The 14495-nt window shown below is 32.5% G+C and overlaps 1 protein-coding gene and 1 long non-coding RNA gene across 2 annotated transcripts; one reads left to right on the top strand and one right to left on the bottom strand.

Moving 5' to 3' along the window:
• The first annotated feature begins 7368 nt into the window (after window positions 1-7368).
• LOC146915657 (RAF-like serine/threonine-protein kinase PRAF) lies at window positions 7369-7931 on the top strand. Its single transcript, XM_085721409.1, has 2 exons — window positions 7369-7510; window positions 7597-7931. Exons 1-2 carry the CDS (start codon window positions 7369-7371, stop codon window positions 7929-7931), a joined length of 477 nt encoding a protein of 158 aa, XP_085577535.1.
• A 4610-nt stretch (window positions 7932-12541) lies between these two features.
• LOC146915656 (uncharacterized) lies at window positions 12542-13938 on the bottom strand. Its single transcript, XR_015013389.1, has 2 exons — window positions 13092-13938; window positions 12542-12806 (listed from the first exon to the last, which is right to left on the bottom strand). It is a non-coding gene; the product is annotated as an uncharacterized LOC146915656 (long non-coding RNA).
• Window positions 13939-14495: the final 557 nt, after the last annotated feature.

Raw genomic sequence — 14495 nt, 5'->3', positions numbered from 1 at the left:
AGACTGTTAAAAAACATGCAACAATGAGAAGTAATTGAGAAAATAATCTCAAATGGAGATGATAATGAATTTTTATTAGAAAAATCAATTTCAGCAACAGTGATGATTAATTAAGATACTTCTCATTATGTGTTGTTTTTGGATTTCCAAAGTGTTGTATATATTTTGGCTTTCCAAATTCTATTTAAGACGTTTCGTGACACTGCCCAAAATTGTGCAAGGCAGACTATCAACCACGCTGCCTCTAGGATAAAACAAGCCCAGCTACAACTGTGCGGTTAACTACTGCACTGTAGAAAACCGTTCGAGAATTACACCTTCAATATGGTACTAAGACCACTCTTTTAATACTGAAACCACTTTAATATGGTACTCTTACCACTCTATTATGGTGCCGAGACCACTCAAATATGGTGTTACCACCATTCTAATTATTAACTTCTCCAACTATGATACTATGATAACTCAAATATGGTTTTACGCCATTCTAACGTCTAACTTCATCAAGAGTCGAAGAAGAATATATTTTAAGATCATTCATAATTTTGAAGGGACATTATACCGAAAAAAGGGACTATGATCTTAAATTATTTTTTATTCCGAAGGACATAAAAATATCGAAGGGACTATGAACTTAAGACCATTCTTAATTCTGAAGGGACATTAAACCGAAAAGTGACTATGGTCTTAAGAACACTCTTAATTCCGAAGGAACAAAAAGTAGATGAAAAGAAGAAAGACTCGTCAACACAAGTCAAGAAAGGGAGAAGAGAGAAAGAGTTCCCGACAACTCAATGAAATTCTTTGGTGTATTTTTTTGAACTGAGTGGAGTCCTCTATTTATATAGAGAATCTGTAACTGTTTTAGCAAAAATTGTGACAGCAGTTATTCTAATGGATAAGATTAAAATGGAGTTTATCCATTAATCAGTTCAACAACACTTGTGGATAGGATCAAAAGAAACAAATCCACAAAAGTGTAGGAAACAAACTATTGGATTTGAACGAAGGAAATATAAGAAAATTAATTAAACTCTTATTCTTATCGCAACCACCATAAGCTAAATTTATGGGAAGTGATATTCTCGAATAAAAATAATAATTACTATTATTTTTTATCATTATCAAGTATTGAAAATTAAATACTGCAATTTAAACACTACTAATGTGTGTGTTCTATATTATGTGGGACCTCCACACTCTATTTTTTCAATTCACACAACATTATATCAAAATATAATTACTTGGTGTTTAATCTTTCAATTTTCCTTCAAACTTAACACCAATGTTTCAACAATCCCCCACTTGAATTTAAAAAATGGTTTCAATAATAACGTGAATACGTTTCTATAAGGTTGCTAATAAACAAAGGTGTCACCTACAACTTGAACCTTTGCATAGCGGATAATATTCCGATTTACAAGAGTTTCTCACAACATTGAACTTTATCTCAGACATAGAACCTGCACAAAAACCTTTTCTTAAGGTGTAATCTAAAAGCCCGTGCGTTTATGGCCATGCACGTCTATCCCAGTTTTAACGAATGCTCTAGGTATTCTGCCCCAAATCCCATAGGAATCGGCCTTAGTTCCACATTCGTATAGGTGTGTCTATCATGAGTACTCATGTAGCTATGTACTCCACTCAACATAGAGTATAAATCTCATTAAGAGTAGGGGTGGGAACAGGCCAGGCCGTCCGACAGGGCCCAATGACCTAGCCTATTTAAAGCCTAGCTCGGCCCAGCTCGTTTATTAACAAGGCCAGGCTCAAGCTTTTTATAAAGCCTATTTAATTAAATAGGCCAGGCTAAGGCTTACAAAAAAGCCTATTAAGCCCGTCGGGCCGGCCTATTAAGCTTTTTATGTATAATATATCTTCCAGTATTGATATCGTTGAAGTTTTTTTCTCATAAACTCAAGCCTTCATATGATTGGTTATTTAGTAGTAGATATATTGGTGTGATTAGACCTTTGTAAGATTTCATTATTTAGTAGCACATATATTCATGTGCTTTAGGCCTTCGTAAATTTTGGCCTATTTAGTAGTAGGCTTACATGTGTTGCTAGACTTTAGTGTAAAATAGGCTTTTAAATAGGCTTTCAGGCTTCATCAGGCCTTTAAATAGGCCAGGCCAGGCCTCGAAATTGAGCCTATGATGGGTAATAGGCCAGGCTCAGGCCTATAATTTTTGAAGTAGGCCAGACTTGGGCCTTACAAAGCCCGGCCCGGCCTAGCCTATTTCCACCCCTAATTAAGTGTTTCTATTATCTCATCCTCATGTCGCTGCAGGATTCATTCTTTCTTAATTTTTCTCATAGCATGTTCTATCACTTGTGACTTGTTATTACCCATTGAACCTATTTCTTGGGATATCCAGTCATGTAGGTCGGGTTACCATCACTTGTGACCTTTGGGCATTAGTCTCATCCTATTGGATGTGTTTAGACTTTCTTTCTAGTAATTCCTTTCGTCAAAGGATTAACTAATTCTTCATCATTACGTGCACGATATACTTTAACCGTTCCTTTTAGAGCTCTTTAATTATTCTGTATTCGTGCCTTAATTATCGTCTCTCACCATTGTGGTAACGATTCTCAATTTTGTAATAGCTGGAGACTATAACAATAAATTAACACTTCGGACAACGGTTTCACCCACTAAGGGTTCTTAGCTAGCAAGCATCTTATCAACTTGCTTCTTCACTAGGCTTCTCTAGTGTTCTCATCCCAGATACATTCCATAGTGGACTGAGTCAATATCATATGTTTCAACAAACAACTCCTACAATGATGCTCAATGTGCAGTCACTTGTCGCTTTAAGACTCATCTGAAGGATGTTCTATTTTGTATCTTGTACCATTCAAGTACAATAGGTTACTCCTCATAATTTAATCTTAGAGTCATAGTTTTCTTAAGGCACCTCATGACTCTTTCAATAGCATCACAATGCTTCTCATTTGTCTACTAGTAAACTTGCACAAGAGTTTCACGACATCAGCAATGTCGGGTATAATACAGTCAATAATTTACCTAAGGACTGCCAATGATGCTCGCATATTCTGTTTGTTTAACTCCATCTCAATGTTCTTAAACTTGGATCATAATATATGCTAGCAAGTTTACGCTTAAATAATAACATTTCCTTAAAATTTTCTCAACTTTGTGAGATTTATCAAAAAAGTTCTCTTTTCTGATCTAGTAATCTTGAAACCAAGAATTACTTCAACTTTGTCTATGACTTTCTTATCAATGTTGTTGATAAACAATGATTTCACATAATTCATAACATGAATATTTAAATCAAATATGAGCAAGTCGTCTTCATAGAGACATATGATCGTGCAAATATTATTTGTCACTTTCATTCACTTTATACTCATTCGATAGCATTATAATGTCAAATTTTTTCATGTCATTCCTTAAGAGTTTATTTTAGACCTCACAAAGAATTATCTAACTTACATACCTTGTTTTTCTTGTCCATGAATCGCAAAAAATTTCAGGTTGTTCCATATAGATTTCTTCTTCTAGTTCACCATAAAAAATGCAACTTTCACGTCCATTTGGAGTACTATCGAGTTGTGAACGGTTGCTAAACGGACTAGTACTCTTATGGATATGATTCTAGTGACTGGTGAATGAGTATCGAAGAAGTCTATATTTTTTTTCGCTTTGTCTAAAACCTTTGACTACAAGGAGAGCCTTGTATTCATCAACCGTCCCATCAGGTTTTAGTTTCCTTTTCCAAAATCCAAATACAACCGATTGATTTTGCAACTATAAGGCAAGTCAATCAAGGGTCATGTTTTGTTAGACTATAGAAAATTCATTTCATCGTTTATTGCTTCTTGCCATAATTTAGCATCCGTTAAGAATATAGCTTTTTAAGGCTTAATGGATCTTCTTCCAACGTATAAACCAAGTTCATACTCTTTAGCTATTCTAGCTTTCTTACCTCCTCGAGGTTCTATAACATCTCGTACGATGTTCTCATAACTATTTCTGGAATGTGATCAGATATAGTGCCTCCACTAGTTCATAATTTTTAAAAGGGAATTTATTTTTCCTCGACTAATGTTGTGCTCCCACTAGAGCCCCCACTAGTTTTTATTTAAAGGGGTAAATATTTACATAGAAATCGACATCTTTTAAATCTATGATCACTTTAGCATTTAGGTCATAAAACCTATATGTTTCGTTATTTATAGCATACCCAATGAATACACATTCATAGGCTTTACTAGTGAGTTCAACTCTCTTGGGCTCCAAAATCTAAATATAGTCCAGACAATCCCAAGTTCAAAAATAAGACTAGTTGGGTTGTCTTTTCTTCAAAAATTTCTAAATTAGAATTTTTCTTCTTAGACTTTATACTTTATCCACCATAAATTTCAATTTTCGTTATAAAAATTGAACATATCAAACATATCAAATATCATATAATGAAATTTGTGTCAATTACACATCAGAGGTTATTATCTCAGAATGTAAATTATTGCATCCCAATCACCCTCACAGTAAGAGAAAAATTGTCTTACAAGATTAACCGGGTGTGGTTATGGTGCATAAGGAATCCTTATGCACCGTGCATAATTGCTTTCTACACCTAACATAATTGCTTTCTACACCCCAAGTAAGCCCACTATAAAATCTATTTATTTGTGGGCCTAATGAAGCCCCATATTATAATTTTTTTCTTAACAATTTATTTATGCAAAATAGCTTATTCGAAATAGTTTATTTATGCAAAACAACTTATTCCGATCTCATTTTAAAAAACAACTTATTCAAAATAGCTTATTTATGCAAAACAACTTATTCGAAACAACTTATTAGGATCACTTTTTTTAAAACTGCTTATTCAAAACAGCTTATTTATGCAAAACAGCTTATTTGTGCAAAACAACTTATTCAAAACAGCTTATTTATACAAAACAGCTTATTCCGATTTCATTTTAAAAAACAACTTATTCAAAACAACTTATTTATGCAAAACAACATATTTATGCAAAACAACTTATTCAAAACAGCTTATTTATGCAAAACAGCTTATTCGAAACAACTTATTTGTACAAAACAGCTTATTTGTGCAAAATAGCTTATTCAAAACAGCTTATTTATACAAAACAACTTATTTTGATTTCATTTTAAAAAACAACTTATTCAAAACAACTTATTTATGCAAAACAACTTATTCAAAACAGCTTATTCGAAACAACTTATTTATACAAAATAGCTTATTTGGGCAAAACAACTTATTCAAAACAACTTATTTATACAAAACAGCTTATTTGTGCAAAATAGCTTATTCCGATTTAATTTTAAAAAACAACTTATTCAAAACAACTTATTTATGCAAAACAACATATTTATGCAAAACAACTTATTCAAAATAGCTTATTTATGCAAAACAGCTTATTCGAAACAACTTATTTATACAAAATAGCTTATTTGTGCAAAACAGCTTACTCAAAACAGCTTATTTATACAAAATAGCTTATTCGGATTTCATTTTAAAAAACAACTTATTCAAAACAACTTATTTATGCAAAACAGCTTATTCGAAACAACTTATTTATACAAAATAGCTTATTTGTGCAAAACAGCTTATTCAAAACAGCTTATTTATACAAAACAGCTTATTTGTGCAAAACAGCTTATTTATACAAAACAACTTATCCCGATTTAATTTTAAAAAACAACTTATTCAAAACAACTTATTTATGCAAAACAACATATTTATGCAAAACAACTTATTCAAAACAGTTTATTTATGCAAAATAGCTTATTCGAAACAACTTATTTATACAAAATAGCTTATTTGTGCAAAACAGCTTATTCAAAACAACATATTTATACAAAACAGCTTATTCAAAACAGCTTATTTATACAAAATAGCTTATTCGAAACAACTTATTTATACAAAATAGCTTATTTGTGCAAAACAGCTTATTCAAAACAACTTATTGATACAAAACAACTTATTTGTGCAAAACAGCTATTTTGCACAAAATAAGCTGTTTTGAATAATTTTTTTATGAGTTAGAGAGAGAAATGAGTATGGATTATGAGTTTCTTTACTGGAACGTTGTTTAACATGTTATACACTGAAATTATTACTGAAACCATAATTATGGTTTAATGGTTTTGATAATCATGGATGTGAAACCAAAATAATTGTGTAATGGTTTTTAATGAAATTATTATTGTTAGATGGTTTTGAATAATGATTAAGATGTTATATACTGAAATTATTAGTGAAACCATAATTATGGTTTAATGGTTTTGATAGTCTTCTATGAGAAACCAAAATAATTGTCTAATGGTTTTTCTATGGCTATGGTTTCTGTGAGTTGGTTTCAAAACCATTTTGCAGTGGAAATGGTTTCTATGAGTTGTATTCCAAAACCATTTTGCAGTGAAAATGGTTTCCGTGAGTAATGGTAACACCAGATCTGAACCGGATTGATCATAAACAACACAATTCACTGCAAAATGGTTTTGAATAATGATTAAGATGTTATACACTGAAATTATTAGTGAAACCATAATTATGGTTTAATGGTTTTGATAGTCTTCTATGAGAAACCAAAATAATTGTCTAATGGTTTTGCTATGGCTATGGTTTCTGTGAGTTGGTTTCAAAACCATTTTGCAGTGGAAATGGTTTCTATGAGTTGTACTCCAAAACCATTTTGCAGTGAAAATGGTTTCAGTGAGTTAGACTCCAAAACCATTTGCAGTGAAAATGGTTTCTATGAGTAATGCTAACACCAGATCCGAACCGGATTGATCATAAACAACACAATTCATCACAATATTCTCAATAATTCATCAAATCTGAATTCCAGCTTATACCAACAGATTTCACATCGAAGCATTTCGTACTTCGCAAATAACCGACTGAACAGCCTTGTGAATGTTATTTAAATATAAAATACTCAAGCACAATTAAATTAACAATAAAAAATTACATTATCATGATCCATGTGACAGAGAAGTTTAATTAAATTAACAATGTAAAATAATCCTAGAACATCATATGGGCTGTTGATCTCAACTTCCATTATCCTGGTGACCTGATACATGAACAGGTGATTACTAATACTTCCACATTCAATTACAAAATAAATATCAACAATTTAATTCAGTAATGAATCAACAGGAACAAATAAACTGAGAATCAACAAGCTTCCCCCTGACTAATACACCCGAAAATCACATACCAAAGTTTCAAGCCTCAACCTTCTAACGCAGAAGAAAACACTTCTTCTCCTCTCCTCACTCCTTTCTCTCTTTCTTTCTAGAATCTTCGAATATTCTTTTTAATTTTCAATACAACTCACTGAGTCACAACAACGAGTCATGGAATCTAAACCCTCAAACACTATTAAGATCCTCTATAGCTACGGTGGCAAGATCCGCCTTCGCTCCACCGACGGTAAACTCCGTTACGTCGGCGGTCACACCAGAGTCCTCGTCGTCGATCGTTTCATTTCATTCTCAGGTTCGCATCGTCGAATATTATCATCTCTCTCTTACAAATTGCTCTATTCGTTCATTATACTCATCGATTTTGTTGATATTTTACAGAATTGATGGTGAAGCTTGAAGAATTGTGTGGTTCATCTGTGACTTTCCGGTGTCAATTAGCTAACAGAGATTTAGAAACGTTGATTTCCATCACCAACGATGAAGATTTAGCCAACATAATCGACGAATACGAACATGCCTCGTTGAAACTAACTCATCCGTTGAAGATCAAAGCAATTCTTTCGCAGCCGAAATCGAGTTTGAAAGTTTCACCTGATCTATCATCTTCGTCATCAAATGCCAGTTTTTCTGCGGCGGTCCTTTTCACGGCGATGACGTCGGCGGCGGGAAGAGTGGTCAGAGTCAGAATCGGAGTCAGTGCAGGGAGAGGATGAAGAAGGGGAGGTTGAATCGCGTGACCCATTTTGGGATGCGGAAGCAGAGAAGAGGAGTTTCGTGAATCAATCAAAGCAGTGTTTGTATGTATCTGGATCATTACACCTGTCCTTGATCTAATGGTTCTGATTTGCTTATGCATCATGCATAAGGAAATCCTTATGCATAATAACTTTTGCCAGATTAACCATAGTGAATATATTAGGACACACTACAGATACCTAATTCAGCTTCCACACTACCCGATGTATCTCTGAGTCTAAAATTTACTGCCATTAAATCAGTATAAGTTTGGCTTAGGATCCATAGGAATATAGCAACACCAATATAAATTTCCAGTACTATCACATAAACACAGCATGTTTTCCTTTTCAGTTATGACTCCTGAAATATGAAACTAAGTTTCTTCATTTGTCCTTTGAGTGGAAATGATCAATTACTACCTAGCCAACAAGAAGGAGGAAGAGTTCATAATTTACTGCCTAATTGCGAGCTCTGAAAATTTGATGACAGTGAACATTTTTAAGAATGATCTTAATTTTTTCATTTCTATTTTTCGGCAGACATGCTTCTCTTTGTGTTTACACTGGGCATGCATCATCATACGATAAAAAAAATGATAACAAATAGTAGTTATAAGTTTTATCAGACCCTAACATGACGCCTTTTTCGTTGCTAGCAGGAAGGAAGCATTGACCTGGTAACTATCCTCTAGGGCACTTCTTACTACCTCCGTGGCAAGTCTCATGACTACGTGTTTGATTTTTTTATTCACAATGAGGTTTTGATTTTTGAAAACAAATTTCAAACAAATTCAAAGTCACATATGTGAATTTCTTAGTATTGTTGTTTATAACAACAATCACTTCATCGTTTCAGTCAATAGATGTATTTCTATAGTTTGATTTATCCTTGTTGTATGTAGGGACAATTGAACCTTAATAAGTTACTTCTTTGGTAGACATAGCAATCGAAACGTCTTAAAATTGTTGTTTTTGGTTTTCCAAAGTGTTGTATTTTGGTTTTCCAAATTCTATTTTCTACCGAAGTTGTTACTAGCTTGAGTCACGACCAGGTCGCTCTCTTTAAGACGTTTCGTGGCACTGCCCAAAATTGTGCAAGGCAGACTATCAACCACGCCGCCTTCAGGATAAAACAAGCCCAGCTACAACTGTTCGGTTAACTACTGCACTGTAGAAAACCGTTCGAGAATTACACCTTCAATATGGTACTAAGACCACTCTTTTAATACTGAAACCACTTTAATATGGTACTCTTACCACTCTATTATGGTGCTGAGACCACTCAAATATGGTGTTACCACCATTCTAATTATTAACTTCTCCAACTATGATACTATGATCACTCAAATATGGTTTTACGCCACTCTGTCTAACTTCTTCAAGATTCAAAGAAGAATATATTTTAAGATCATTCATAATTTTGAAGGGACATTATACCGAAAAAAGGGACTATGATCTTAAATTATTTTTTATTCCGAAGGACATAAAAATATCGAAGGGACATTAAACCGAAAAGGGACTATGGTCTTAAGAACACTCTTAATTCCGAAGGGACAGAAAAAGGAGATGAAGAGAAGAAAGACTCGTCAACACAAGTCAAGAAAGGGAGAATAGAGAAAGAGTTCCCGACAAGTCAATGAAACTCTTTGGTGTATTTTTTTGAACTGAGTGGAGTCCTCTATTTATATAGAGATTCTGTAATTGTTTTAGCAAAAATTGCGACAGCAGTTATTCTAATGGATAAGATTAAAATGGAGTTTATCCATTAATCAGTTTAACAACACTTGTGGATAGGATCAAAAGAAACAAATCCACAAAAGTGGAGGAAACAAACTATTGGATTTGAACGAAGGAAATATAAGAAAATTAATTAAATTCTTATTCTTATCGCAACCACCATAAGCTAAATTTATGGGAAGTGATATTCTCGAATAAAAATAATAATTACTATTATTTTTTATCATTATCAAGTATTTAAAATTAAATACTGCAATTTAAACACTACTAATGTGTGTGTTCTATATTATGTGGGACATCCACACTCTATTTTTTCAATTCACACAACATTATATCAAAGTATAATTACTTGGTGTTTAATCTTCCAATTTTCCTTCAAACTTAACACCAATGTTCCAACATTATGTTACTGATGTACTAAGCCTATTCATAGTGCTGAACAATATCAGAAAAATAAAATCAATGCTCTGATGAACAAACTATGAGAAAAGAAAATATAAATATGTGAACCCTAAAAAATTTACAAATTGTTATCCTCATTGATTTTTATCGAGAAACATTCTCTTTAATTGAATCAATAATTTTTTTTTTATCAATTATCAAATAATCAAACAACCATAGTTTCTCCCTCTTGTATAGACCTGCATTTTTGTCATATTCCTTCAATCAACATAGTTTCAACCTCAAATAATAATTCAATCATAGGAAAACATGTTTGGTTATTTCAAAAGGGTTATGGAGAAATTGAAGGTGAAACCAAATCAAAAACTTAAATTCATCACCAAACAACGATAACAGCTAAGAACCAACACAATATGATTCAAAAACTTAAGGGAAAATGGAAAATCTAACGAGGAGATTGAAAAAATAACTTACAACTAGGGTTTATGGCTAGTAATGGGCAGAGAGGGAGAGATGGATACGTAGAGAAGAACATGAGTGAAGTACGCGAGAGTTGCAAGTGAGAGGGTCAACAGAGAGATGGAAGATAGAGGGAGTCGCGAGCAGTGAAGGTGGCGGAGAGTCAGCTGGCGTCCCCTCAATCGCCAGAGAGAAGAAGAAAAAAATGAGGATGGCAACCTTGTAATTTTCAATTAATTAACTATAGGGTATTTTAGTAGTTTCCTACCTAAAAAAAAAACTTTTTTAATGGGGAGGCCATGGCCATCCCCAGTCCCCACGTGGCTCCGACACTGGTTACAATAGATAGTTGTTTGCTACAACGAATAGATAATGCAGCCTAATAGTTAAGTGCTCGTTGTAATCTAAGATAATAGTCATTTGCTGTAACGAAATGATAATGCAGCCTATGAGTTAAGTGCTCTTATTAATTTAAGATAATGGCCATTTGCTGCAACAAAGAATAATGCAGCCTATGAGTTAAGTGCTCATAGTAATTTAAGATAATAGCCATTCGCTGAAGCGAAAAGATAATGCAGCATATTAGTTAAGTGCTCATAGTAATTTAAGATAATAGCTTTTCGGTTCAACAAAGAATAATGCAGCCTTTGAGTTAAATGCTCATAGTAATTTAAGATAATTGTCATTCAGTGCAACGAAGAGATAATGCAGAACCTATGAATTACTTACTCATAGTAATTTAAGATAATAGTTGTTCGCTAAACAAAGAGATAATGTAGCTTATGATTTACGTGTTCATAGTAATTTTAGATATTTTATGTTTGCTGCAACGAAGAGAGAATGTAGCACACAAACTAATTGTTCGTAGTATTTCAAAATAGATACATGTTTGCTGTGACAAAGAGATAATTCAGCATGTGTTATATGCTCGTAGTTACTGTTCGCCACAATGAAGAGACGATGCGGTTTATGTGAACATAGTTAGATTAGCTAAATGATGAGATACAACAAATTTATTGTTATTTTAGATTGTAGGTGTGTTTGTAAATGTTACTTGTATGAATAACAATCGATTCATGCTAAGGATTTAATAAAAAAGTGTTATTTAGATCGTTGTATTATAGATTCTCGTATGTATTAAAAAATTTATTCTTTGTGGAAGATCTTTATATTGAATGGTTGTCGTCATTTGTTCGTTTCATTCATTGTAACTATAATTATAAGTGATTTTATTCTTCTTAAAAAAAAAGCGATTTTACTCTCTTTAAGACGTACCGACAAGGAGATAGTTTTCATATACATTATTCTTGTAACAAATTAACATTTTGGAATGTCATGCAAATTAATGACACCGTAAAACACCAACAATATGTATTTTATAAAAGTGTATATGTCATAGTGTATTAGGCTAGTCATGCTAAGTTTATGTTGATTTAATGTTAGCATGTGTGTTGATCATGACCTGAGATTGGGTCATGACATAATAAGAGCTTGATTTTTCAACCTCAAGAGATAGAGTTCAAATCACCTAAGAGACAGTTACAAAATGATTATTAGTGTCACTTTAATTAAATAAAAAATTCGTGTCAGATTGTTTGTTTTTTTGACAAGGATTTGTGGTCTATTGCTGCAACCTGTTGTAGGTATGGTGAAGAGTTCAAGTCACACATATTTAGAAGCCCTACCATTGTTTCAACAGATACAGATGTGAATAAGTTTATACTAGAAAGAAGCGATGCCAAGGTTTTTGAGCCTTCTTATCCCGTGTCATTGATGCAGTTAATGTGAGATTCTTCTATTTTACTCATCAGTAAAAACTTACAAAGGAGAATGCGTAACACCATATTTCTCGTGAGAATATTATAAATATTATTCGCATGAATGATTATATTTTTATTAGCAAGGATGTTACATAACTCGAACACTTTACCACTAAGTTAGCATACCAAATGCTTCCTTAATAAAAAATTGTACCTTTATAGAATAAATTGTCAAATGATTCATAATAATAATAATATCTCATACTTGTTCTTCGATATTCATAAATAAAATAAACAAGGTTCTCATAAGTAAATCAAATTTGCGATTCAAGACATATAGTCGTTTTCCCCCAACCCCAGTGTTACAGGAATCAGAGCACGCAACGTCTACATTTTTATTTTCAACTACTAAAAGAAAAGAAATTGATGTGGATAACATCTCTCTTTGCCACCTTCTAAACGTCCCAAAGCTACTCTTCATCGACCTGAGTGACTGTACTCACCGTACAATCACCATAAAAGAAAGAAACACAACAAAAATAAGGGGTGAGAAATCCTGCCATTACATAATAATAGGGAAAAGCACGCATCATAATTAAATAACATAAGGATACAATCTCTACTATCTCATCAATTTTCAACATTTATTAAGTATAATCTCATCTATTCACAAATCACTGCAACACACCATTTCCAAATTTTCAAACACAAGTACAAAAATCGTCATATATAATGCACATGGACACCCTTAATGACCTATATGAACGCGGTACCACACCTACTCATCATTTCGCCAGAGTTATGTTACTGGACTTCCCCAGTCCCCACGTGGCTCCGCCACTGGTTACGATAGATAGTTGTTTGCTGCAACAAATAGATAATGCAGCCAAATAGTTAAGTGCTCGAAGTAATCTAAGATAATAGTCATTTGTTGCAACGAAGTGATAATGCAGCCTATGCGTTAAGTGCTCTTATTAATTTAAGATAATGGCCATTTTCTGCAACAAAGAATAATGCAGCATATGAGTTAAGTGCTCATAGTAATTTAAGATAATAGCCATTCGCTGAAGGGAAGAGATAATGCAGCATATAAGTTAAGTGCTCACAGTAATTTAAGATAATAGCTTTTCGGTTCAACAACGAATAATGCAGCCTTTGAGTTAAATGCTCATAGTAATTTAAGATAATTGTCATTCAGTGCAACAAAGAGATAATGCAACCTATGAATTACTTACTCATAGTAATTTAAGATAATAGTTGTTTGCTACAACAAAGAGATAATGTAGCTTATGAGTTACATGTTCATAGTAATTTTAGATATTTTATGTTTGCTGCAACGAAGAGAGAATGTAGCACACAAACTAATTGTTCATAGTATTTCAAAATAGATACATGTTTGTTTTGACAAAGAGATAATTCAGCCTGTGTTATATGCTCGTAGTTATTGTTCGCCACAGTGAAGAGACGATGAGGTTTATGTGAACATAGTTAGATTAGCTAAATGATGAGATACAACAAATTTATTGTTATTTTATATTGTAGGTGTGTTTGTAAAAGTTTCTTGTATGAATAACAATCGATTCATGCTAAGGATTTAATAAAAAAGTGTTATTTAGATCGTTGTATTTTAGATTCTCGTATGTATTAAAAAATTTATTCTTTGTGGAAGATCTTTATATTGAATGGTTGTCGTCATTTGTGCTTTTTGTAACACCCCAATTTTTAATATTAGTTTATTAGGTAATATAGTATTATTATTTTTAGTAATAGTGTTGATTGTGTGACATTATTTTTATTTGAATTAAATTAGTTTTTGGCATGTTTGGGTGGACTTTTTTTTTATTAGTTAATTGGGATAGAGACATTGGACTAAAAAGGATAGTATATATAAAATAAAAATTTAATTAATTATAATAGTTTAATTAAAAAGAGATTGAGAGAAGATAAGTTTTAAGAAGAAAGTAGCATTTTTGGTGAGAATAGGGAAATGAGGGTGCAGATAGTTAATGTGTCTAAAGTTTATTTGCGAAAATAAAAAATAAATAAAATTTGAATTTGTTAAAAAGATTAAGTGAGAAACAAACTCAATTGGTGGTTATAAATTGTAAGACCCGTAATTTTAAGAATATTTAATATTAATAGTATAATATTATGCTACCTCGTTTATTTTAGTTTAAGATCA

The sequence above is a fragment of the Medicago sativa genome, chromosome 6 (assembly GCF_051527215.1).
Source record: "Medicago sativa cultivar Bolivia chromosome 6, Bolivia_mono, whole genome shotgun sequence".
Classification (NCBI taxonomy): Eukaryota; Viridiplantae; Streptophyta; class Magnoliopsida; order Fabales; family Fabaceae; genus Medicago; species Medicago sativa.
Note: the sequence above shows the minus strand (reverse complement) of the source record. Positions and strands in the feature narration are given on the sequence as shown.

Bases quoted from the DNA above. Each gene is read 5' to 3' on its own strand.
- LOC146915657 (XM_085721409.1), top strand. From the start codon at position 7,369: ATGGAATCTAAACCCTCAAACACTATTAAGATCCTCTATAGCTACGGT. The intron at 7,511-7,596 runs GTTCGCATCGTC...GATATTTTACAG, and splicing joins TCGTTTCATTTCATTCTCAG to AATTGATGGTGAAGCTTGAA.